This window comes from Pipra filicauda, unplaced genomic scaffold (assembly GCF_003945595.2).
Source record: "Pipra filicauda isolate LSUMZ 115617 unplaced genomic scaffold, ASM394559v2 scaffold659_size178264_pilon, whole genome shotgun sequence".
Lineage (NCBI taxonomy): Eukaryota > Metazoa > Chordata > Aves > Passeriformes > Pipridae > Pipra > Pipra filicauda.
In genome coordinates this window covers 79,395-105,912 of record NW_024104819.1, presented here as the reverse complement: position 1 = coordinate 105,912, position 26,518 = coordinate 79,395, and the positions used below count along the sequence as shown (strand labels likewise).

General features: G+C 39.4%; 1 protein-coding gene across 5 annotated transcripts in view; it reads right to left on the bottom strand.

The window, feature by feature from the left end:
- EXOC6 (exocyst complex component 6) overlaps positions 1–26,518 on the bottom strand; it is an 84,248-nt gene that overhangs the window by 1,584 nt on the left and 56,146 nt on the right. For 4 of the 5 annotated variants that reach the window (XM_039388490.1, XM_027743136.2, XM_027743134.2 and 1 more), the window contains 3 exons: positions 22,864–22,937; positions 437–549; positions 9–20 (listed from right to left, as the gene is read on the bottom strand). In XM_039388490.1, the coding sequence (XP_039244424.1) occupies positions 9–20; positions 437–549; positions 22,864–22,937 (199 nt within the window). Of the gene's footprint in view, positions 1–8; positions 21–436; positions 550–16,916; positions 17,065–22,863; positions 22,938–26,518 lie in introns of those variants that run through there. The other variant, XR_005566188.1, reaches the window with a different exon arrangement.

Here is a 26,518-nt window from a genome sequence, read left to right as displayed (position 1 = left end):
ATACGTACCCTCTGTGAACTCTTCAGAAGACATATTCATCACAGGCAGGAGAGGAGAGAAAACACTGTTAGAAAATGTCTTTAAACCGCAGTGTGTTCTGATGCGGCTTTTACCAGCAGGTTGGTACCGGGCTGGCGGCAACGCGCCCTCCTTACCCTGCCCTCCCAGTCCACCCTCCAGGCCGGCCGAAAGGCTCGCACCGCTTCACCACGGCAAACCCCACGCATTTCCCTTCCCTAGAGCGGCAATTCGGGCAGCCGCGGGCTGAGACCGCGGTACCGGCACCGCCCGCCGCTCCGCGCCGCTCCCGGCACCGGGACACGGCCGTGCTGCCGCCGGGCTTCGGCCGCGCCGCTCCCGGCAGGGCGGGCGGCTCCAGCCCCGGCCCTGGAGCCGCCTCCATTCCCGTGCCGGCAGCTCCGACCCCTGCACTTACTTCTCCAGGAGCGTGAGGGCCGTGCTGGGGTTGACCCGCAGGTACTTGGAGGTGGCCTGCCCGTAGTCAGCCAGGTAGGTGGACCAGTCCCACACCATGAAGAGGTCCAGGAGCTGCGGGGGAAGAGGCGGGTGAGCGAGCGCGGGGCGGCTCTGCGGAGAGGAGGCCGGCCGCAGCCTCTCGCCGAGCCCAGCCGACACCCTCCCTTCACCTGCCCATTTCTTTCTTTTACATCCCTTGCCTCCCTCCCTGCGCAGGGAGGCGGCTGTGCGGGTTCGGCCCTAGGAAGGGATGCTAATGGCTTCGCGCTTTGGTGTTTGGGAACTCGCTTTGGTGTTTGGGAGCTTGCTTTACCGTGGGGAGCAAGCTAGGGATGTTTGTGTCTGCTGCTCCTCACAGTAGTTAAAAGCAGAGGTTCAGGTAGTCTCAACTAAGTGAATTAAACACCTCCCGCTGCACTCTCCATTGTGACTGATCCCCGAAACTCAGCGCCAAGCCCTGGGCACACTTCTGGCCCAAACAAACCCAAACATTTCAGTGGAGGAACAAAAAGCCTCCAAATGCAGCCCTACGCCTGGTTGCAACTTCAAATCAGGCCTTTGACTCATAATCTCAGAGCTGCTGTTCAGCAAAACAGCCTGCTTTTACAATCAGACACAACGCGGAACCTCCAGCAGCCAGCACCCTCACAGCCCTCCAAGCCTAATTCCCCCTCCACCATCACGGGGCGCAAGCCAGGCACCGCTGGGCACCCTGCCCAGGCTGCCAGGGGCCAGGACACAGGCAGCCCCGCTCGGGGAAGCCTTTCCCACGGCTACCTGCGGGCCAGCGGGCCCCACTGCCATTGACGTCAATGGCGGGGCGCCCCCAGCTTCCCCCTGCGTCTGGTGCCTGGCCTTGTCCTGCTGCTGAGGGCTAACAAGGGCTTGTTCTCAGGCTGCCCTGTGTTAGCCAAACCTACTGTTAAAGTAAGCGTGGGGAACCATTAGCAGCACTTCGCTCCAGCTTGTAGTGCCTGTGGCAGCATAACCTAGGGCCACTGCTTGCCTGAAGGCCTGCTGAATCCATAATGCTGGAAAGGTGGTGCCGAACAGGATTTTCTGTAACAAAACCACTTCAAAATATGTAACAGACTACTGCAAGTCACAGAAAGAAAGAACCCTGTTCACTTTAACATGTGCTCCTGCTAAGTCATACCAGAGCTGTTACAGCTGGGGGACAACAGTAGCAGCTCCTGCTCCTCGAGGCAGAGCTGCAACAGGTGCCCACTCCTCTGACTCCTCAGGCTATGCTAAGAGGGGGACTGTACCTCCAAGAACCTTGCCTTACTCAAACTTCTCAGCCGGATGAAGTGCCAGAGGTGTCCACTAATGCTCATCCCCAAAATCATAACACCAATTTCATTATAAAATAAAAGCATACAGTAGCAACATTTCCTGCCTTTATAATGAACCTCTGACACAATTACTGCTGTCATCCCAAAGACCTCCAGGGACCATTACAAACCTCAGCGACATCTAGATTTTACATTTAACTATCTCATATGGATGAAAAGTATTTAAGAAGCAAGGAAGCTATGTCATTCTCTGCTGACTTACATACCCATGATAGCTGACAAGATCAAATACAAATAGTTCTTTCCCACAAAGCCCTTTCTCAGAATGGACACCACCAATTCTCCTACCTAACTGAGAACATCGCTTTAGTCACTGAGTAAACAGACTTGGGAAGGCTTGTTAACTCAGGAATTAGTACCATCTGGGAAACCCACAGCCTCAGTTGCTGCTGCATATTACTCATCACTTCTTATTACCTGTGTTACACAGTCAGTAGTGCCCAGTCCTCAAAGGCTGTATGAAATTTAAAAGCACAACCCAAAGAGTAGAAAGGTAGGAAGAGCAGATGCACAACGCAAGCAGGGAGGATAAAGGTGATAACCACAGGAACCCAAACTGTATAATCTGGTGACTTCATGTTCCCTCTCTCTTACAGAGAAGTAAACAGAGAAGCAAACAATGTATTAATAAATTACTGCTAATTACAATGCTACTTGTCATGGGCTTCACGTGGGAGACGGTTCTTAAGAAAGGACATGCAGTTCCCGCAGTAGGTGTGTTTAGTAAATCAAAGGTGAAAGATTTAATTTCTTAACCCTATTGTAAGATTGAAATTGAGGATTCTGGGTAAATCCTAAACAACCCTGAAGCTCTGTATTCGGTTAGCAATCTGCAGCCCAAACCCAATCTGCAGCAATCAATGACTGACACAATTACAGTACTGACAAGTTCAAAGAAACTTCCCTGACAGTATCAAATGAGTGATTTCCATACTATGCTTTCAGTGCTTGACTCAACTGTCTGATTGTGCCATGGCTCTGGGACATCTCAGTGATAGTGACAGCTGTGCTGGAAGATTACACCTCATTTGTCACCTAGCCTAACACAGGTAGGCAAGTAGGGCTCTAAACAGACCATGGAGTTTTGCTTTTCAAGACATGAGGTAAAAAAATGTCCCAAGAGAACAAGAAGCATATTCTGTGCACTCCAAGATAGACCTGGCTCTGAAGAATGAACACCTCGAGAGACACTATCGGTGAGGGGGATGTACCCAAAGCTTGGTCAAAGAGCTGCACACAACCAGCCTCATGCTAATAAATATCCTAAGTTCAAGCAGCTGTCATGACATGTGGCAGGTAACTCAAAGGACCAGGGACATGCAATCAAATGACACGTGCCACTCAGTCATAGCTCCCTTCCCTCCTTCTGCACAATGTCCAGGGGCTGCAGTGTGACAACAATGCTCTGCCTCTGGAGTAAACGTGGCAGGAGCTGCAGACACTGCTGGAGACTGGACTGCTGCTGCGCACAATTATGCATTGTGCATTTTGTCCCCCTCACAGCTGCAGTTCTGCACTGTGCCATATTGCTGTATGTAATGGGCTTTGACAGCACATACTGTACACTGTGGGTGGGCAAGAGTTGCCTGGTGTGCAGCTCTTTGGATCTGTGTCCCGGCCATTCATATCACCTGCATCTGACCTGGCACTTGGACTCAGCGGATGTACAGTCAATGTAGGCACTTTGTGAGGGGAGCAGGTTGGTGAGCAGCCAACTGCAGGAAGGACAGTCCAGCAGAAATGTCCCAGGACCACCACATGTGTAATGGGAAATAACTTCAATTCACTTATACAAAGCTTCACTTGAGCACAACCCCAAATTCACCTTCACACCTGCAGCCATGCTGCAGAGGAGTCAACCCTACAATCTGCTTCAATTTCTGTTCCTCTGCTACACAAATGTGTGCCTTCCTCAAATGAAGCACTTTAATTCCTCTTCCTCATATAGAAGAAGTGGGACTGTCTTGGCCAGAGGCATATGATGTATATGACCTACAGGAGAATTTACTGGTTCTGTGACAGTATTTTTACTGTGGCAACTAGAATCAACTTATTGAAGGTCAAGTTAAAGCAACATTTCCCAACTACTATTTTATCTACTAAAACTGTCACTATTACCAAGACAATAACTGAAAATGAGATGTGTTGTCTAGCAAGGAATGGCATGCACTGTCATAAGATAAATATGGGCAAAGAGTAGGTCCTGGCAATAAATATTTTCCAGCCTCAAAAATCAATCAAAGGCCACAGAGTGTAGCACATCAACTGGTGCTACTGGATGTGACTTCTTTGAGGTTAGAATATGTAATTGCTTGCCTTGAAATTACAATAGGAAAAATGTTTATTTTGCACATGCATCTTTCCAAAGTTAACACATATGGGAAGAACTTCAAACGAGACAGAAAGACAATCTCTCCTACTACTCTGAGAATCTGGAGGCAGTGCAGCCCATTTTAGCTGTTAGTCAGCCACTCAGCCCCACCTAAGGAGCCACCCGAGGGTGCTCAGTCAGAACCAGCTTATCATGCAGCTGAAACACTGTGAAGCACCAAATAAACTACATATATGTACTCCTACCCAAGAACAATGGCACTGCTGTACTCTCTTTATCCCACAAAACCCATGAAAAATAAGAATACGCTAAGACAGGCAATACTGTACCTGAGTATTTTATAATGAAGTAGAATATGCTTCCCTAGGAGTCACAAGCAATTATTTACTTCTGACTAGGAGTAATTTGCAGAGAAGTGTGTGTGTCTGAGTCATTACAAAACATAACAAAACAAAAAACCAACTACAACAACAACAACAAAAAGCTTTACCCTTTCAAGTATACCAGACAGAGCATCCAACAGACTGTCCGCTTACTTACATTTATAAAATAGGGTAGGCACTTCCCCTTATTTAGAGGATTTTGCCTCTTCTAAAGGTGTGATAGAAGGGGAACTTTAGCCAACATATTGGAACCATCAGGGCTGATGATCATAAAGCAGCATGTTTCTTTTACTGTACATGAAATTGTGTTGCCTTCTCAAACCAGCACATTATTAGTCACATACATACTTTTAACATTATAGGGAACTTACGCCTCTCATTGCTGTTCTGCACTTTTATTTCAAATTATGTCCTACAATGCTTTGGGTTTCTAACCTTTTATTCATGTCTAGGTACTTTCTAAATGCCTTTTATGACTAATATTAGGTCTCTCTGACAGAAATAAACACCATTTGGGGAAAAAAAGGTGTTTATATGTACTTACATAAAAGTTTATAGTAATTTCTTACATTATACAGATAACACTGCTATTTCTATTCAGAATATTTTTATTTTAAACAGAACAATTTTCTTGTAAAAGATACTAAACTATATTTTGGTTAAAAGAGGTCCTACTTTAAGACCTTGCTAGTTAACAGAATCGGTTAACACAAAACATTACAATATTGATGCTACGGGGGAAAATTTCTTAAGATTTTAGGGACAGAATTCTGGTTTCAAATAGGGCACTTGCACCTATTCTTCATAGTTAGTACTGTCGTGTTTTCCCAGTGTCTAGGTGATATGGTCATGTTTGGATAGAAATTACTGTTCCTCATTGCTCCCTAAAGCTTTGTCTTGTATTACCTAAAGTTCAGAGCAGCTCAGCCATAGTCCTGTATTTAGGCCATCTTGTAATTACATGAGAATTCTGTGCACTGGGAACTGCTGAAATCAACCATCCGGCCCTTTCAATGCCGTTTGAGCCTCTTGTCACATCCTCAAATATCATACAGATGCCCTTTCCTTTTTACTTTTGGGCAACTGTCAGGAATAATCTTGGAAGAGAACGCAACTTTGGGAACTAGCTATGAACAGAGTCAACACAGCAAGAGACAGGAGGAGACATGAGCTTTGCAGATGGAAATGGGGGCAGTGTCCATTAGACAACAGCAACTGTGTTGGTTATACTACAAAAATCCTAATTGTAAATTATCAAGGTAGCTTAGTACAAGCTGGAATGGTGCCGTTATCTCTTCTGAAGTAGCATGAGTGTTAGCAAATAGCTTTGGTTGTACAGACACCAATGATTCAGGAGCTGGAGATAAAAATGAGGAGTTGTACACTCAATATCCTACTTACCTTTCGGTAAAGTCAAATATTCCATCCAAAGAAAGTAATTTTTTTAACATACCACTGTCAGTTATGTCTTTCTGGCCCACTCTCCTTGCTCACAAGCAGAATATTTCTTATGTTGAAGTTTATTAACCCCTAATCACCCAGTTACTTCTGGACTTGATTGCATGTGTAATTACCTTTTGTCAGGTACAATTTGCCTGATAAACATGTCAGAACACTTGCTGCTTAGTCTGTTGAAACAGATAAATGCTGTCTTTCCACAGCCTTGGGACATAATTAACAGGGAAAAAAAAGGCAGTTATAAAAACACACAGAAGCTGATTCAGTGAGGCAGGAGTTCACAGCGTGCAGCCCGCCAAGGCCCATTGCCTGGCCCGCTACGCTTGCCTGAGCTCTTATTGAGTTCCAGCCTGCTGTGACAGGGCAACGGGGGCAGCCCTCAAAAACTGAGATTTAAAGTAGGTTTCCACGTGAACTTCAAAAAAGAGTGGGATGATGCCTGTTTGAAAAAAAAAAACAACCCAACACAGTGAAGCAGCAGATAATGAAATTGTTAGAGTCCCTGTCATCATTATGTGTTATACGCTCAAGGAGACTCTCTGGGATGGGACCAGGAAGAGAAAAACCAAAAGAAGACAGAGAAAAAAAATCATGAGAATAAGCAAAATGGTCAAGATTAAACAGAAAGGCTTTGTGGCATCCTTGGGCTCAGTTGCTTCTGATTTCTGCCCTGTAGTGTTTGCAGGTTATGTACCCGTGCACTACAGGGAGTGCGAAGAAAGAAATCCTTACCTGACCTCTGGATAACCCAAACAGGAGATTAGCCCATTTCCAAGCAAAGCAGGTTGTCACACTGTTAGGCCAATTGCTTCTATTGACACTTTGCATAAACATCTTACACAGGGTGATCAGAAAGGACTGTTATGCCATTAACGCTCTTTTTATTTTTTTATACCTAAGCCTTACAGAATAAAGGCCCTTCTGAGTAAGGGATAACAAAAGGGTCAAAAGGTCACAAACATTCTTTTAAGTAGGCAAAAATCGGGGAAGTTTAGATTCACTGAAAAGTGCAAATTGGAATTTTTTTTTTTGCATCTTGGGACATTCCAGCACACTCAGTTTTTTCTAACTTCACTTCTACCAAATTCATTCATCTACTTAATTGTGCATTTTTACTTCTACTTTTAAATAACAAAAATGCTACAGTCTTCATTTTAGAAAATAGCAAGCTGTCCTCCTCAGCTAATCAGTAATCTAAACAGATTTAGACACTACCATTAAAATCCTCGTGAGGACCAGTGTGAAAACACATAGAATTGTTTCTTGGAAGTGGGATGACTAAACAGTCTCTCATGTACAGTTTTCACATATAATTTACACAGCATGTGGTTTGCACTGTGTACAGCAAAATATTCTATATTTTCTTTTGTTTTGGTTTTGCTTTGATCAGAGATGGAAACAATCTCCCTTTAATAGTATAAAAGCCACCTGCTGGGCATCACAGACTACAGCTAATTGGTAAATTCTTTGAAATTTTGATATAATGGATTTTGACCTCTTTAATTAAAAAAACCCCAAAGCCTAGAATACGGTGAACTCTTCTGGGAAATGAACAGTGCCAAGCATATACAACTGCAAGCTACACCCAACCATTTCTTAGGAAAGAGTACAGAAATAACATTACAGTTTTTTCCTTGAGGATGCATGGCTTTTGACCTAGGAAAAAAACTCTGTGACTGTTGTTAGCTATGTATCATTTAAGTCACTAAGAAATAGCAAATACATTATTATTTCAATTATTACAATTTTTATTGGGTTTTGGAGCTAAAAATACCAATCACGAAAGGGACTTTTTCATTTTAAACACAGTAAAATTGCAAGAGCCACTCACAAATGTCCCATTCCTCAACATTTCCTACTCCAAGGAGCTCACACTGTACCAATACACCACACCTTGTATTCAGAAGGACAAATGGGTTTGATGACCAAAGAGGAAGCCTGTCAACCAGAATCATTGTTATTTCATAATTTCTGACATAATGTTAACCTTTCAGCGGAGCTATAATCTCATCAGTTTGTGAACTCTGAGGCAGTGCTGTCTTTCTTTTGTTAAAACACTTATTTATATTCTGCCCAGCATAATGAGGCCATGGTCCATGACTGGGACGCATAGGCACTGCAGCAACACAGCTACACAACAACAACACTTCTTTCATCTTTGCTTAGGTTTTGTGCACAAGTACACATGAATATACCTTACACAGGTGTACAGCTATTTCCAAGAAATTAACAAAGACTCCTGCACAACCATATAGATAACACCACAATTATTCACCAAATGTCATGTCCCTGTTTATTAAAGTATGCACGTCATGAAAGCACTTACTAAATTGGAACTAGAGCACCAAGGACCAGAATCAGAACTGGACAAAGAAAAGCCTTGTTCACTCTAAACATTTCTTGGTTGCAAAGAACAACAGAAGTACTTAAAATATAGATATCTAGGTCCGGCTTGAAGGAAAAAAAAGAATTTGCTAATGGTAGAATAACACCATACCAACCAAACACAATTATCACTTAATCAGCAGGTGTTCGTTACTGCTGACAAATATCTTGTTAGCCTGGTTAGCAAGTCTGCCTGCCACTTGCCAAAATATTTTGTTTTATTTACACTTGGTGACTTATTTTGTGAATGTGGTGAATTTAAAATCCCCTCTCTAAATCACATAACTGGAATAATGCACACTGGGCTTGTATTTCAAAGTGTAAATTGATCTCTTGATCTGTGAATGTCTCCCTATAGTTTATGCTACCCTTTTTCTGGATTGGTACAACAAATGGATTTTCAAAGTGATGTTATGGGGACTTAGCTATGCAATTCCTATTAGTGTCAATGGGGGTCGCAGGCTAAATTCCTAGACAATGCTTTGAAAACTGAGCCCTGGATTTTCAAAGGAAGGATAGTTTGTGTTAGAAAGGCAGTGTCTTTCAGTTTTTAAGCCGCTGCATTAAAACGTGCCTTTTTTTTTTTTAACCGCCATGCATTTAGAAATTGTGTCTAAATGTAGGACATTGAAATGTTCACAAGAATGAAACAATTTCATATTTAAATGCTACCATCTGTTTCAAATTTATAAGTGAAATCATATCTGTCAGTATCTTGAATGTTGGGATACAATCTTTAACACATTCATAAATGTACAATGTAGAAACTCAGAGGTTATGACAGCTGAACCATTGGGAATTGTTGTTATGCTAAGAAAGTTATTTGTATTCATGTATCTTTTATAAGCAAAAATTCTTACAAAGGGCAGAATTTTTTTCATAAAATCTGGATGTTGTAGTACACTCAGAGTTGCCTGGTCTTGTCATATTCATGAACAAGTCCAAATACATTTTTTATTCTTTGGCACTTCAAATGAATTTAGGCCCGCCTACAAAATAAAACGCTGCTGAAGTCATGTGAACAAGTTTGTTGCTGTTACTATAACCAGAAAAACACTCACAATGTATAATTTTTATAAATCTCATTAAAATTTCAAGCAGCCCAAGATGTAACATCTGAAGACACTGAAAAATAGTTACTGAGACAAATATAAATAGCCAGGCCCTATGAAATACACAATATAGCAACAAGTAATACCTCTTCAAAGAAGATTTGTTTAATTACAGTGAAAATGTTTATTATGAAGTGTGTTGTTCTTCATCATTACAGAATAAGCTGGACTAGTAGCAAAAGAACCGTCTTTTGAGTCTAGAAACAGGGAAGAGTTTGAAAAGCAGGAGCCTGGCAGACAGTCAGGCTCCGGAGGGCATGGGCTCGGGCCAAATTGCTCCTGTCAAGCGTGTTAGTCCGTACACAAAGTCCCTTTAGACAAAGCGTAAAACTATGTCAATGGCAAAATTTGTGTGGATTAAAAATTGTGTATTATGCAATGGTCAGGTCATTCACCATTTTTTTTGGTTTTGAGCTTCCAACACAGAGGTGTACACACCCACAGAGCACGCAGAGGTGACAACTGCAGCCCCCCAAAACAGGCCATCTGCTTCTGACCTGAACAAGACTTTGAAAACAGAATTTCAGATGTTACAATTAAGGAACATTTAATATAGCACAGTTAAATTTAAGCTGTCATTTTCATTTGGCTTCTGGTGTTTTTTAAACATGTTTGCCAGTAGTACTTAAATATTGACATTTACTGAAACTAACTTTTACAGTTTAGTTTATTTAAATTTTAATATTCTATAATCACTTTTTTTTCAGTTGCACAAAACTTACAACAGGCTTGCTTTAAACTATTTGCTCATCTGTGAAATACTGCCATAAATAGCACGTGATGAGGCACAGTATCTGAAAATAAGTTTCTTGGGGATTAAAACTGTATCATTTGTCTTAATCCTTCCTGTAAAAATCCATTTGAGTTGATTCACTAAAAAAATGTATCCAAAATTTTCAAAATCTAAAGTTAAAATTGAATTTTAACCACCTTCTCTGGCTTAGAGAAGGTGTGACTAACTTAAAATAATCTAATTTGGTGTAACTAGAATAAAATTTAAATACAAAACACGTTCATTTCAATTTCCATACTGTGTTCTGGAATTGAATGCTCTTGTCCATTTAATATTGAGCAGTATCCACATGAGCAACTCTGGATGCCTGCAGTCTTACAAGTATATATATTATACTGCAAAAAATCATTATCTGACAAAGGCTGTTTTTAACTAACTAATCCAAACTGCCCTTGTATACACGCACATCTGATCTATACAGTCAGGCTGCCGTGCCCTAGAACTAAACATCCGCAGTGCTCTGTCCAAGTCTAATTACAACTCCACGTTTAAATTTCAGTCTGATTACTTCTAGGATTGAAGAAAGGAGTTTTCAATACACAGCCCTGGTGTGCAAATGCAAACTGATGCCTACGGGAAGACAAGTAAGCACGGCACAGCTCCACGGCATCAGCTCCGTGCTTCCAGAGGAGGCAAAGACCTCAGCTCTCAGTGTGAAGCTGCAGCTCACAGAACAGATCCAGGGCACTGGGAACTAGTGATTCGGTGAACAGAGTGTTTCCCTCTCCTAGCTTTCCAGTTATTTTTTTTCATATTCTGACATGGACAAAAACAACAGAGAAAATTACACCTATGAAATATACTGAAAATACATTGCTACAGAGATTGAGTCAACCTAACATGAGGATATACATCAGGTCTATAACGTTTATGACCTCTTGAATCTGCAGCATCTGGTCTCCACAGAGGTCCATGATCTCTAGTGTACACTATGAAACACATCATCTCCCCTGAGGTGACCTAGGGTTCTGGAGCAGGTAAGGGGAAATAGTTTCTTTCAACACAGCAGAGTAATTATTTTTTAGTTTAAAACTTTTTTTGGTCTGGTTTGTTTTAAGATCTGTGCATTTCTCAAAAGCTGCACATCTAAAATAAAAAAGTTATAGCCGCAGTGCTCCAGATTCTTCTCTTAAGTGGCCATTAAAACACTCAGAATTTTATATACAAGTGTCTCTCTGAAAAGCCTCTGCAGGAAGCAGATACAAATAAAGCAACTGTTCAATAAAGTACCTCAGATGATCTTGGGTGCTGAATCAGAATATGTGGAAAGCCACCAAAATCCAAGACATAACAGGCCACAAACCAGCATAATTTTGTTTGTGTCCAGAAACAAAAATTCAATGCAATCTGTAAGGCACTGGCACTTACAGATCTGGTCATCATAAGTTTACTGTAAACAGACAGTTATTCCTTCCAAAGTAGTGCACTCAGGGTATGGCTGCATAACCACCCTTCATAACAGATGAAGTTACATCCCTTAGGGAAAGCTATACTAGACCTGGGAACCACTGGACAAGGAATTCCACAATCAATAGCTTAGGAATGCAAATGAAGACAAGTTAAAAGCAAAGCCAAAATCACTAGAAAAGAAGTTTCATATTCTTTCCTGGACAACCTTCACTTTCTTCTTCAGCTACAACAAGACATTTACTTCCACATTTATATCTATCAAATGACTCTAAAAACATTTTAGCAAATACTACAGCCCACATAACATCCTGGTCTTGTTTTCGTTAATGTGTTGTATAGACAACTTGGTTTAGCAGAGGCTTCTGAGCCCAGCAGGCAGCAGTAACAAGAAACCTGGATTTGCTTTTTTGTTGGCTTTTTGCAGAAGATCTTTCTCCTCCTGCTGCTGTTTGCAAACATATTAGGAAAAACCTTTTCTGCTTAATGGCAATAGTCCAGTACAACCTCTTTTCTAAGAAACACATATTCAAGAAATTATTCTCCTTAGAAGTTGATCTTTTTCCTTTAGATTTTCCCTTTTCCCCTCACTTCTACAGACAATATTTTCTTAAAATGTTTTGTCTGAAAAATTATTTGTTACGATTGCTCTGAAAGACAAAGTAATTCCAAACTATGTTATACATCATTTGTAATAATTACTCTTCATATTTTAGCTCCAACACATCCCAATATACATGGAACTTTTGCTGGGTAATGATGCCAAAATTCAGCCTCTAATGCCTCCTGCAACTCGAAAAACTCTTCCCTGATTTTAACTTGCCACTTTGAAATGTTATCCCTTTCTGATGAGTAATCCTGTGCTAGATTCTTTTGCTTCCTAAACGAACATTATTCTCGCCCTTTATTGACTGACCACATCTATTATCACATGTAAGCAGTGTTAATCCTCTAGTAATTAACACCCTTATTAAAGTAATTTTAAAGCAAAGAAGTTTAAATCACATTATTGGTTTTATTTAATTAAGCTATGGGGACTTTTTCACACTGTCATTTGAGTTTTTAGCTTGTGCCTTTTCTACCAGTTATGCAGGTTTCCCCTGCACACATCACACCGCTACACACACACACGGACACCCAGTTACCTGTGTGTTTCTATCTAGGAGTTATTCAACATTACTCTCTTTCACTGTGAACTTTTTAAACTATTCTGCATGTTAATAGATGCAAGATGTAGATACTACACTGAATATTTTACCATTCCCAAAAATATAATTTGGATGTGGATTTGAATGATAGTATCAAATCCATCCTTGCAGAGCACTCAATATCTTGTTAGTGCCTAAAATGAAAGAGCCATTTTTAATGTCCTTCTCATATAGCCTAAGCAAGGGGAAAGATTTTTATTTAAATTTCAGACTGGTAAAAAGAAAGAAGAATTTCAATGGACTGGGTTGTACCACTTAAAAGGCCACTTTTTCTTTTACTTCAAAAATAAGTCAGGCTTTAAAGTTGCATTTGTGTGTGTATCTACTGCATGTTCCTTTCTATGGGAAAATATCTGATGGCCTATGTTCTCTTCTCAGGTAAGCTACTCAACTGACATGTTTGACACAGGGTCAAAAGATGAAAACTATCTTCTGGTTTAACTGCATCGTGTTACACTGTGCACTTTGGAAGAGTATGGGCTAATTGTGTGTCCTCCTGGAACGAATTCCTGGAGGCACACTCCTGAAACCGGGAAAGCTTGCATTCTCCTGGGAACAAGGCAATCCGATGGTTTCATGGACATTAACTGTGTACTGAAAGTCCTTTCTTTTCTTTGGGTAGAAACATCTCTTGAAATTTCTGTTGTTTAAAAGAGAAATCTTCCTAATGAGTCTCAGCATAAATCATGGAAAATGATAAACACAGAAAGAAAAGGATAACAATAAAGTACATGTATAGACACGAACCTACTTTTTCCCTTTTTTCCCCCTTCATCCCATACCCTTACGGTTTTTATTTCCCATCAGCTACTGCTTTCACCTACCCATATTTTGATTTTTTCTTTTTTTTTCATTGCTGTTATCATTCACTCTTTTTTCCCCACCATCACACTTTCTATAATTGCAGGCTCTTAGTTGCACTGTTCCTTTGCTACCAATGGCTAGGGAAAATCCTTTGGAAGAGTTTTTCTTTAAGTTCTGACACATATTTCACCTACATGTGAATCTTTCACTTTATTTGTTATTTCAATATTCTTTAAAATAGTGCAACTTGTAATATAATACAGCTGACACACCCATAAGAGCCATAAATGTTAACATATATGATAAGTTGTGCCTAAAAACATGCTGGTTCAGTCATATTGCTTATATAGTTCATTCAGAAACCAGTTATTACAAAACAGCATGAAATTCAATGATTTCTTTTGCCAACTATTAATATCCTTGTGCTAACTTCATCTCCCAAATTTCACTGACTGACTGGAGGCAGTCAGCTACACAAAGTAATACTTTTTAATTTGTATTTCTGCAGTTATAAAACACCCAGCTGAAGATCACTGTCACATTATGGTGCATCCTGTACAAACACTTTTGAACATATGATCTTTTTTTCTAAGACACTATGATCCAAATGAATAAACATTCATTAACTACATTTCACTAATTCAAGTCACTGCCATGCTATGGCAATGCAGTTCCTTCGTTGTGTTGTTACTGTCCTGAAGCAGAGAACAAGTCGTGTTTTCTTGATGTAAAGGATTCCTTTGATTTTACTGGGCTTTACATTTGCCCTACAGTGACTTCCAAATATGAGATGGACTAACTTTTTTTTAACAGAAGAAACTAGCAAAAGGAAAAAAACCCAGGATATTCTGTCCACCACCTATGATTGACAGATAATTTAGAGAAAGAATGGAACCTAGGTATGTTGATTGATGCAACTGAAAAAAATACTGAAGGCAAATCTGCCCAGTCAATACTACATACCAGTGATACTACCAGTTTAGCTAAGGCTGGAGAACGTAAACAATTTTGGGGCAGAAATTACTGAATATGCTAATGCAGCTACCAGTCCCACGGCTCTTTGATGGGAGACTAGGACTTACAGATGTCAAGAGAATATAAACAACACGTAATTTGAATGAAACCAATAATTTTCTTCCCTTGTTTGTTCAATTAGCAATGTTCATTCATTACTCATAGGAACCACATACTGCTCACAGGATTCAGAGGAACTCCTGTAGAGATGGGGGGGCTCCAAAACTGAACTCCATCCACCAGCTCAAGGCTACAGAAGGGCCCAGACACAATGGTACAGATCTGCAGCAACCAGCTGCCAGCAGCGAGACAACAGCTTGATATAATGTATTCACAAACTTCAGGGAAGTCGTGCACCTAAATCTTCCTTCCTTGCATGTACATAATTTCTTACATGACAAAGGCAAAGGTTGGATAGGAGCACAACTGATAGTAGAAGAAAACTAGAGAGAAACTTAATTTTTCTGAATAACTTCCACTGAATGGGATGTATATCAGTGACTCAAAGGAGTGGTACATAGGAATTTACAAATATAATAGGCACACGGATCAACTTAGATTTGTTAATCAAGAAATTATCTAAAAGGGAAGCTTCTCAAACTTTTCTACCAACAAGTCCTTCTTCAAAAGAATAAAATCTCCTCCAGATAAAGTTTATTCAGTGCCTTCTCTCATAATGTCCTCGGCAATGACTGCTTCATAAAGTGTTCCAGACACATAGCATGCCAGTTATTGAAGAAATTTAGTATCTTGCCCAAGAAAACTGAAGCATTGGGGTACTGGCATTATGTACAGGGTGTACTTGGAATTTCAATTCAACTACCAAGGCGGGATACAATTTACTGCCATTTAGGTCACAGTTTTACAGGAATTTCCTCTGTAACTACGGGATGAGCTTTCTTGAACAGAAAAGCTTTCCAGAGATATGAAGTTTTCATCATAACAACAGCTCTGTAGGTTTTGAGTTAATTGATTAACTATTTCTAAACCGTGTCTTGCAAAAGTACTGATGACCAAGAGGAAGAGCTGAAAGCTGATTAAACGTGACAGTTGGTAGTATTCAGATAGGGACTCAGATATATCCACCTAAATAGTCTTGACAGCAGCTTTTGCCTACTTTCTTTTTCTTTTCTTTTTTTCTTTTTTCTTAATTTCTGCTTTGATCAACCTCTCAATGAAGCTTTTAGTGATTTCTGTGATGAAGTATTTAGAAGATGAAACTGCCCTGCACAGCTCTAAGTCAAGTGTTTCACCTGTACATGACAAATGAGATCAACAATTGCCATTTCCTGTCTCAGTTCCAAAAGTTATAAATTCACCTAACAACAACAAAAAATCCCCTCTTGTTCAACTAAGGCTTATGTTCTTATTCAAAGGCTGTTATCTGCAGGTTTCTAAGTCAAGTTGAGCCAGTACTTCACAAGTTCTGTAATTTTCTAAATACACAGTACAGATTTCTTGTGAGCTCATTTAATTCTTGCATGTATATAGTTTGGTAAGTGGAGAACTAAGAGAATTGCATCTCTTAAATGAACTAGCTTAAAAAAAATAAGAAAATTATTTTCTTATCTAATTTCCATAGTTTAGGTAACTACAGCATTCTTTACTGCCAATTAAGAGATAACATTCAGTTTAAGCATTATACCTTTACACCTCATAGCCTTTTGTGCACAGTCTACTATAGTTTCCTTTGGAGAAACTGGTAAGGTTTTTGCCTTAGTGAATCTTGTAGCTCAATTGCCATATGTACGTAATTTTAGTTAAGTGAGATATTGATAGATCTACTGAAGTAACAGCATTTGTATACTGAGTTTTCCAAACCTGTTTTCAAGGTGTGCCCCATCATGCCAGGATCTAGAGCAAAAAGCTTGTCGATGATCAGCGTGCTATTTGAACTTCTCTGCTGAAAAAGGGGCATTCAGATGAACTGGATACAATTTCTTTTGCATTGAATTTGATGACTGATTTAATGTCCCAAGGAACACACGTACACCTAATATCTGGCATGTGTGCTTTTAGTTTCTGGCAGTAACAGGGTAGGAATACTTACTGCCAGGAAACGACTGGCTTGCCACCCTGCTTTGATTCTGCAAATCCTTATCAAGATAGTGTATCCAAAGCCATGCTTGTTTTCGACCACCCGCTGTTAATTTCTGTGCATTTGTTTCCAAAGCTTCCTAATTCTTACCAGCTGGCAGGTATAAATCCCATCTCAGTAATGAGCTGGCTTGCTTCTGTGTACAGAGCACTGATTGAGATCTTCCTCGCAAGTATCTACACACACAGCTTGTGATCTGATCCTACTGTGATTTAACTACAGGCTTCTGAGAATCTAGCTGAAAAGGAGAAATCAAAAGTAAGAGATTCCATTGGGGAATTTAAATGCTTACAAACAAGTAGCCACATTTGTGTGAAGAATTCCCATTTACTTGTAAGAATATAGTACTCTGAAAAAACATTGCGTTGCCACTGCAAGCCAGATAACACACATTTTGCTTGCAGTCATACTCAAATAACTGTCATTTTGAACACAGGGATCCATATGCATGCTGTCATTGTATGATGTAAATACATGAGATACCGAACCTTGAAGTGTCCCTGTTCTGCTCACAGTGTGCCTCAAGTCCTCCTGCCTTAGTGCCAAGTCAATTTACATAGAAGGGAAAGGCCAGCAAAGAGACTTGCCTTCCTCCCTGGAAAAGTGAGGATCTGTGTTCTGAAATCCAGGGAGATGCAACTCCTGTTTCGTTGCTGTCTGAAATCTGAGCTCCTTTCTTTAGCTAAATAAGTAGCATTGCACTGAAAACTGGAGAAGCACAAATCCCATTACATAGCACCCTGAGGCTGGGCTTCATGTTACAGATGTAACCTGCTCCTCTGCTTGTTCAGAGAACCTGGGGAGTGCATAACGGGGGAAAGGGATCAGTAAGCATTGTGAAAGAGCCTCTGTGAAGATGAAAGTCTCAGCAACCATTTCCCTCAGGAAGCAAAAGATGAAATGTTCTGTACTACTTGCTAATTAAAAATTCAAACTGTTGCCTTATGAAAGAAAGGCTTACTTTTATCTTCAAACTCTGAAGTTTTTAAGACTTACTCCTAAACATACTGTTGGGAATTTCTTTCTCTTGGAAAATCCTGATGTTTTTTCAGTTCAAGCCTCCTTTTTGGTATAGAGGCCAGGGGTGGGTGTACCACATTAATTTCAAAGCCTTGGCACTCTGTGGGCTGGCAGCTTGTGAAGGGAGCCATAGCACACCTTTAGAGCCCTCAACCTCCAAGAGTCATGGTGGACAGGTTTGGCAACAGGCTGTAACTTATTCTCTAAGGTCTACTGAAGGGCTCAAGAGCATTCTCCACAGGGAACACAGATGGCAAGAGCCTCGGCAGGCTGCACGCTGGGGGAATCTGAGACAAGCCCGAGCTGAAACACAGTTACTACCACAGGAAATTAATTCAAATTAAACACTGCAAACAAAACAGTGGGGAAGACTGAGCTGTCAGCCTGCCTTTAGCGGCAGAAAATCCTGTGGCTGGGATTAAAGCCCAATGATCTGTTATACAGTTTCTACCTACGAGTTACTTCTGAGTTTATCAGAAGGACAATATTATCTCTCAGTAATGAATAGGAAGCAAAGAAGAAAGAGGAGGGCTATATTAAGTAGTAGCAAGAATTTTCCCTTTCAAATAAATTTACATTTGCATTTGTTACACATAACACTAGAGTTCTGAAAGTTGGCAGTACTTCTCACTAGAAAACACATTACAAAATAAATGGACAAGCACCCCAAGAAACTAAACAATGTTTTGGAATGAGAAGAAAATGTATTATACTTTTAAATATCAGGTATCAATTTTCAGATGGAATACATATTGTGTACTACTGATAACTTGAGCTCATAGAAGTGCTTATCCACATGCTTAATTACACACATCATAAACAGAAGTCTGACAAAAATGTATCTTCTAATGTTTCCATGGGACGTTATTCTGTATATTAATCACATTGATTGCATTATGACTTTGTGTCTACCCCTAAGATTGAGAAAATGCAAACAGAAATTGCTGAAAATCACCAAGATTTTTCCCCCATGTGTATGCAGAACTTATGGACCTTGTCATTCACGGCCCTTGGCCTCCCAGTCTAAGGGACACCACTATCAGTCTGTAAACTCTGTGTTGCCATGTGGAGGGAGATACTGCTACTGTGGTTGCTTAACTCAGGGGTTACTAACAGCACATGATTATTTTCACTTGAGACTGCTGCCCCTGTTGCAGGACCAACACTGGCAGCAACTGGAGGCTATTAACATGTACTTCAGTGCCAAAAGAATACAGATGAGACACAGTTCTCCTCACCCCAGCAAAATAAGGAAACTCCACAATCATCAAGCTAGCACAGTACTTATTTCAGATAAATAGAAGAGGAAGAAGTCCCCTTCTATTTATGAAGCAATGCTCATGGTGGAGAGAAACACCTGGAAAAACTTGTGAAGTCAAAATGAAAAAAAGTGAAGCTACATTTGCAGGTTAGGTTATATCTCTGAAGGAAATTATTTGATTTCAAGAACAGGTATTTGTTACCACCCAGTTGGTTAAGAATCAGGACATTCAGCTTAGGACAGCAACTGTTGACCTCTCGGCCTACCACAAGGTTATCGTTCTTGTCCACTACACACTACACTAGCTCTCCAAAGAATAATACACAAATTGTAATATTCAGGCCTTTTCCTCACAGTATTTAAGTGTACAGGACATCCAAGAAACTACCTCACATTCCAGAACTGTAACCCTAGTCTTTAGGCACTAAAGAACAGATCATAACCAGGAAAAAACTAATTCATGTCAGAGGCTGAGTTTCCTCAGAGACTAACTCAAGCAGAACAAACTAAAACCTGTTTATTTTTGAAGGTTAATTCCAATTAACCTAGGATCTGAATTGGTAGTGGAATCCCCAAAGTTCCTTCCACCTCACTTTGGGACGCTGCACTATTTACCCAGGCTCCCTGTAAAGGCAGTAGCAAGAAACGGTCTTCAGAGAGCAATGCAGGTTGCAGGAGAGCTTGGTCACCTTCACAGCAGCACATGCCACTTTGATAATCACCCTGTTGAGATGGCCTGTGCCTTAGTGGCTTTCAATGGGATCAAAGTGTGCACATAGGTGTGATCTCAGGTCATACGCTGAGACAAGTGGCATAAGGCATGATGCAGTTACTGCAGCTGTACAGAACCATGAATCTTTCCCAATTTTCTACCTGCTAAACTAGCTGGAGCTGCAAGTTTTTATATGATCATGGCCATGTGATTCACTATGTGTGATTTAGCCAACCACACCAAGTCACCTCTGTAAGATGCTGAGATACTGTGGTTATGGAAATAGCACAGAAATCTTTATTGACTAAGGTTTTTTCAGATTATAAAGATCTTTAAGGAGCATGTTAAGTATGACAAGAGCATAAATGCAGAATAGAATAAGGAGAAAGAGGTGGCTCACTGTTAAGTGCTTGCCCTTTCTTGATTCCTGGTCTCTTAAGAGCTTCCTGCTACTACCTACTGTTCTCTTCTTAGACACAACAGTTTCTCAGGCCAGCTGTTTGTGTTTGCTTCTCTATGTCTGTGGAGGGAAGAAGGAAGCAGGAAAGTGGGCTTGCTGGGGACAACATGCTGTCTATACATTGTCTTCAGGGAAAGACAGAGGATCAGGAACTGTTAGGTTGAAAATACCTATGTCAATTCTTTTCAAAGCTGCCCCTCCCTCTATGGTAATCATCCAAGTGTAGCTCTTCCCTCTGTCTTCCAAGCTGGCTCCTTGTAAGTGACTTCACTTCTTTAGTAAAACATGCTATAATATTCTACTGCCCAATCCTCATTAATCTTACACATTGCACTAGTACAGCAGAGAGAGAGTAAGCTGTTGTTGAGATAACTGGCTTCCATTAGCAACCATGTGATTGGCAGGACGATAAAGTCTTTTCCCTTGCAGGTCAGCTGCTTTTTAAGAAGAGGGCAATCCTGCTGATCCATCTTTTAGCTACAGTCTCTCACTGAGTCCCAAATCTCCTGCCTTTTAGCTTTGATACGGTTCAAGCTTTCCCCCTTGTATCAGCCCCTACCTGTCATCAGCTCCTCTGTACCAAACAGCGAATATCAGGAGTTTGACCTCAGGGCACAGTCCGGGTGGGCAGGTAAAACCTGACCACTGGACCTACTTCCTTATCTTTCATATCCTGCAATTCATGAAGAAGTATCAAATTCAAACTAAAAAACAGAAGCATGACCTTTTATAAGAACTTTCTGAAAAAGGCTCTATTGCCTTTCTAAGTATTCTTGAAAAGAACTGTCATCCACCCTATTAAGATAGAAATGGATCACAAAAAAGGAAAAGAGGAAAACTATTGAAAATCCTTACTAAATGATAAAAGTTTTTAACGTGTGCCTACAATACCTTTTGGTGATACACACAAAAATATAGTAAAAAACAAACCAAAACAAATATACTAGAAGTATTCTACATATACAAGCTTCAATTGCAACCCAATAAAGAGACCTTTCCTGTTTAAATGTATCTGAAATCAGACTCATGACATACAGAGCATCCTCTATAACGTGTTTGAGAGAACTGTAAGTTGCTAACATAAACTGAGAGTTGTCATAAGCAACGTAATACCTACTTATGTGACATACTCAACAGTTAGTGTTTAAAACATAAAAAGCCATTTATTTCCTCTAGCAAGTACATACACACCTGGCCCTCCTTCATAGCTGGAAATCATGATTTCCCCTGAAACAAATGCAGACTCTGCAAGGATTTATACCACTTAGGTGGATGACAGAAATCGTGCCAAAATCTCTCAGCATTCTTTCCCTTCAACTAAAATGATCTAAGTACAAATTTGAAGATGTTTAATCATTTTTAACATTGTCAGTAAAAAGACAATAAAAAAGAATCCAAAAGAGGAAGGCCGCTAGTCAAGGCAAAACTTGTGGTATTTGAAGTCTGGCAGAGTGCATCTTTACATGTTGAATTCTGGAACTCCTAAAGTACAAGTATCACATGAACAAATCCCTCCTCAGGATTTGTAGTCCACGCTTATCCCTGTTCATTGATATATTACTGTGATAATTTAACAGACAACTCTACCTTTTAACTTTTTCATTTAAGAAGACAGTTTAATGAAGTCCTTTCTAACTATTAGGAGAAACTGGAATACTTTTGCCTCAGGAATCTTCCCTTCCGAAATGTCTTTTAATAATCTTGCTGTGAAAAATCTACTAAACTATTAAAAACAAAAATATTCTTACTACATAGATAATTTGGTATGGAATTCTTTCTACTTTCTCTTCTTTTCTGGTGACTTTGACAGGCTCATAATGGTGCTGAAAAATATCACTAACATCCGCAGAAAGCAGCTAATGATTAATTTAATTATTTAGATAACACTTATACTTACAATTTTGTGAAATAATAAATCCTTTGTAAAAGCTAACTTCAAGCATGAAAAGGTTTTGAAAATCAATTGCTATGGGTGGATACAGTGTCCAAATTTACAAAGCTTTTTGTAGATTTTTTAGTAGATTTCGGTCTGGAAAAACCCTCCTTTTGGCAAGATCTGTGGAAAAGCACTTCCAATATTACGGCATTTAGAATTAAATTTGATATAGAATAAAGATCAGCCAACTGGAATAAAGCTGCTTTTGAACAGTTTGAAAGAATTCTGTGTAACAAATTCAGGAAAGGAAATGTTAAATAATACCATGCCCGATTCTGCTATCCAGGGAGTAGTTGTACAGACAGAAGCAAATGCTCAGAATGGAATCAGGTCAGCACACACCAGGATAACATGTACACTCTTGCAAAAAGGCATCACGAGATCTTTACAAAATTTTCAGGACCAAAATTCAATCTAATATTCATGTAACAGTACCACCAGTAGCACAGTGCCCCCTAACCACACATTGGAGAAACAGTTTTATGCTAAATTACAGGGAATAGTGCCACTAATAACACTTCAAATAACTGCTTTTCACAACTAATTACATGGGAATGCAAAAACATGAAAGGTTCTTGAATTTAATAACTTCAGCATTGGTCAGAAGGGGAAATTAGTAGGATAAAAAACACCAAACTAGTGTCTTACTTGTCTGAGGTCGATGAAAGCTAACTGCAGGGTGTCTCCCTGGAATCCTGGCACAGGCTCAGAACTAGCAAACACTGGAAAAAAAAGGTTAAAATATTACGGATGTAGATTTATTTTTTTTTAAATGTAACAGAAAATCAAGCTCTATTCAATATAAATGCTAGCTATCATTAACTAGTTTCACTGGATTAGTTTAAACTAATAACTCATAGTGATTAAAACTAAACAAACTAACAAACAACTTTTCCATCATTTTTACAGTAATCCAAAAGAATAATACCTTTAGGAGTATTGCTAGAAATTTTACTTAAAATTCTAACCAGTAGCAATGCTACAACCACAGAAACCAACATATTTTTTGGCCTGAGGTGCACGATTACTGAAGAATTTTAAAATAATACCAATTCCATGGTTGTCAACATATTTTCAAACATCTGCTTTTGTTACAGCATTCATGCTATAAAAACTTCACCTCTAGCCAAACAGCAATAAAGGAAGAACACTAAGGTGGGAGTTAGTTTAATGTGTAGACAACTGGTAGAAAGCTCTATGTGCCACAGTCAGAACAGAGCTGAAATGCCTGTTCACGCCTTTTAGCCCATTTGTCAGTAATGAACTTTGCTCATTTTGAACCCAAAAAAAGGCTGCCAAAATCGGAAGGCAAAACTATATTCAAAATACATAAAATGGTAACACAGTAATGAAAGAAAGCTATTGTTTAAATCAGAAAATGATCAATAAATGCCAAACTTAAAAAATAAATACACTTTTTGTTGTTATTATCCCAGTCACAAGTTAATAACAAACACCCACTGCCCCACATCACCACTCAGGTAAGATATCTTATTTCAAAAGAACTTAAAAGTATTTTTCTTATGCCCTTCAGTCAGAGCTCTTAACAAAACAAAGTAGGTACTACTGGCAAGAGTTTTAGAGAAGTATCATCTGAGGCAGTGAAAGGTAACATTTTTTTCCAACTCTGAGAAACTGGTCATTCAGTGGTAGAGGAAACAGAACATATGCATCCAAAAAATTTTCAGATACAGAGCTAAGCTCTACTATGCCACATGGACTCCTACTAACATGTAGTACAATGAAATCCTTAACATATTTTTTTAAATGGCTAGTTAGAAAATTTGGATTAAGTAAAATCCAGAAAAACATTAGTGTCTGAGCTAACACAATGGTAAAATAATGGCCTCGACCATTTCCTTCTGACTGTATGGGTTTAACTTAAAGCAGACTAATGAATTCAGACAGACTATTCACAAGTCCAAAAAAGATTATATGGAATACAATTGTAAATACAGACTCTTACTTAAATGGTACAAGAAATTAATAAGACCATCTCAGAATAATTAAGAATAGCTTAGTAACAGATGAATATAGTATCAGAGTAACAGCTTTACCAGCAGAGGCAGAATTTATTACTTGTATTACAGTAGTGCAAAAATTTTTTTATGAGAGCCACATAATAGGAGAATAAATTAAACTGTAATACTTCTTCGTCAAGTAAAGAAATAAAAAATAGCAATCAAATGCCCTAGAGAGATAGCTGTAATGTCTCAGACAAGTACTAATAGCAGTTGTCAAATGCTCACTGATTACTGTATTCAAGTCTGAATTCTAAATTGTCTAGTTTTCCTACTTTATAAGTAACACCAACTTTCTAGGGGAGTTTTCAGGGAATTTTAATCGACCACAAAGACGCTTTCAAAATAAAAATTAAGAAAAATAAAAACCAGTAGAAAAAGCATATCCTACACTCAGCATTTTATAGAGAGAGTTTTCTAATAATAAACTCTTTAAAAGCAGCAAGAAGAAAGCAGCCTGTACAACCACCAAACCAGAGAACAACAAAAGATGTCCATGCCTACGCAAGCACCCTTCTGAATAGCCTTGGCTAAAGGTTTGCAGGTCCACGTGGCTGCCTTCTGCAGGTATTTCATGGCCCCTGGGACCACCCTTTGTTCAGGGACAGCCAGGCTGGCCTCTGTGGGCAGCCAAACACAGTGTTTGAAATGGGAACACCACACTATAGCAGGGAACTCCAAGCAAAGCTCCATAGCAAAGAGCTAAAAAGAGATACATGAGTTGTGAGCTATGGCAGCACACTAATAAGGAAGATAAGCCTGATGATCAGAAGGGGTCTTTTCTAGACCTCTTAAATCAGAAAGGAGAAGCCTTACTACTCTTGAAAGGTAAGGCCCATCTGTACCTGACTCTGTATAACTTTCTGTTCACAGACAGTACACTGAGACCAGCTTCCTCCACTACAGTCTGAGCTCCTCCAGTTCCACAATGGTAGCACTGGGAAAAGGAAGGTCAATGGCAAAGAAAGGGCCACAGAACTGAAAAGTAAATATGACTGAAAAGTGTGACCTGTGGAAAATCGTTTCAGTTAGCTATTGGCACTACACAGTTCAGGAGGTACCTTCCTACAGTGGGATACTCTTACATGCCACAGGGTAAATATTTGCATCTTTTCTGCAGTTCATCTGGCTAAGGTAGTTTGGAATTTATCCTAATGCATTAAATAATGCAGAATGATTTAGTTTCTATACATAGTACCTACTATCATCACAGTTATAGAACAAGAAGCATGCAATGTACCAAACTTAATTATTGTATAAGTTTCGTTCTCTTTACCTAGAATTTTATATAGTGAATGCATTTACAACATCAGGGACACTCATTATAGCACAAGCATTTATTCTCACATTTGGATCACTTTGACAGGTGACTACAGTAGAATTTGTTTCATTATTACAATTTCATGAGTTCAAAGGGCAAAAAGATAATCTACTTATGGTAACGGTCAGACAGTTCCCCCTCCGCCCTCAGCTCAGGGCTTTTAAGTTTGCTAACAATTTTACAAAGCTAATTAAATATTTTCTACTGCACAGCATTTTAGGAAGATATTATAAGAACAGGATTAACATTCTTAATGTCTTTGTCCTAAGGGTCCTTTTCCAGATAGTAATGAAACATTGTCATATATACATCTTTTAAAATCTTCACCCCCTACAATCATTCTAGGTTTAAAGAGGATTTGGAAGGGTAGGGGGCTGCTTGGTTGTTTTACTGTGCATAAAAGCATTCAGGAATTTTATCATAAAGGAGAATGAAATACAAAGATCACCACTGAACGGTTATTTTTAGGGAGAAACAATTGGCTGCTTGGCAGTTTGAATCACAAACTTAAATGTCTGGGAAAGATCAGCTGAAAATACACATTACATCAATCTGGTATTCACAAGATTTTTGTTAATATCTTCTCTCCTTTCATTTTGTTGATACTGTGTAGACCTTTCCTGTATATACAGAACAAGATCTTTGGCACAATGTGTGTCCTCAATATGTAGAATCTCAACATACTTCGTATAACAAGCAGTTCAGGAATATAAAGAAGGTAGGATCTAATGAAAAAAATATGTAGTAACACAAAAACAGGCTGGGAGGTAACACATACACTATAATGTTAAATGTAAATATTGTAAAGATTATTTCAGTCCATTTTCTTTTGAAGATTTTGCTTTGATCTTTTAATTATATTTTGTGTACAGGATATATGTGATTTTTATATATATGTGTGTGTGCGTTAATGGAGATCTTAAGAAAAAGGCCGTGTCTGCTAAATGGAATTTAAGACTTC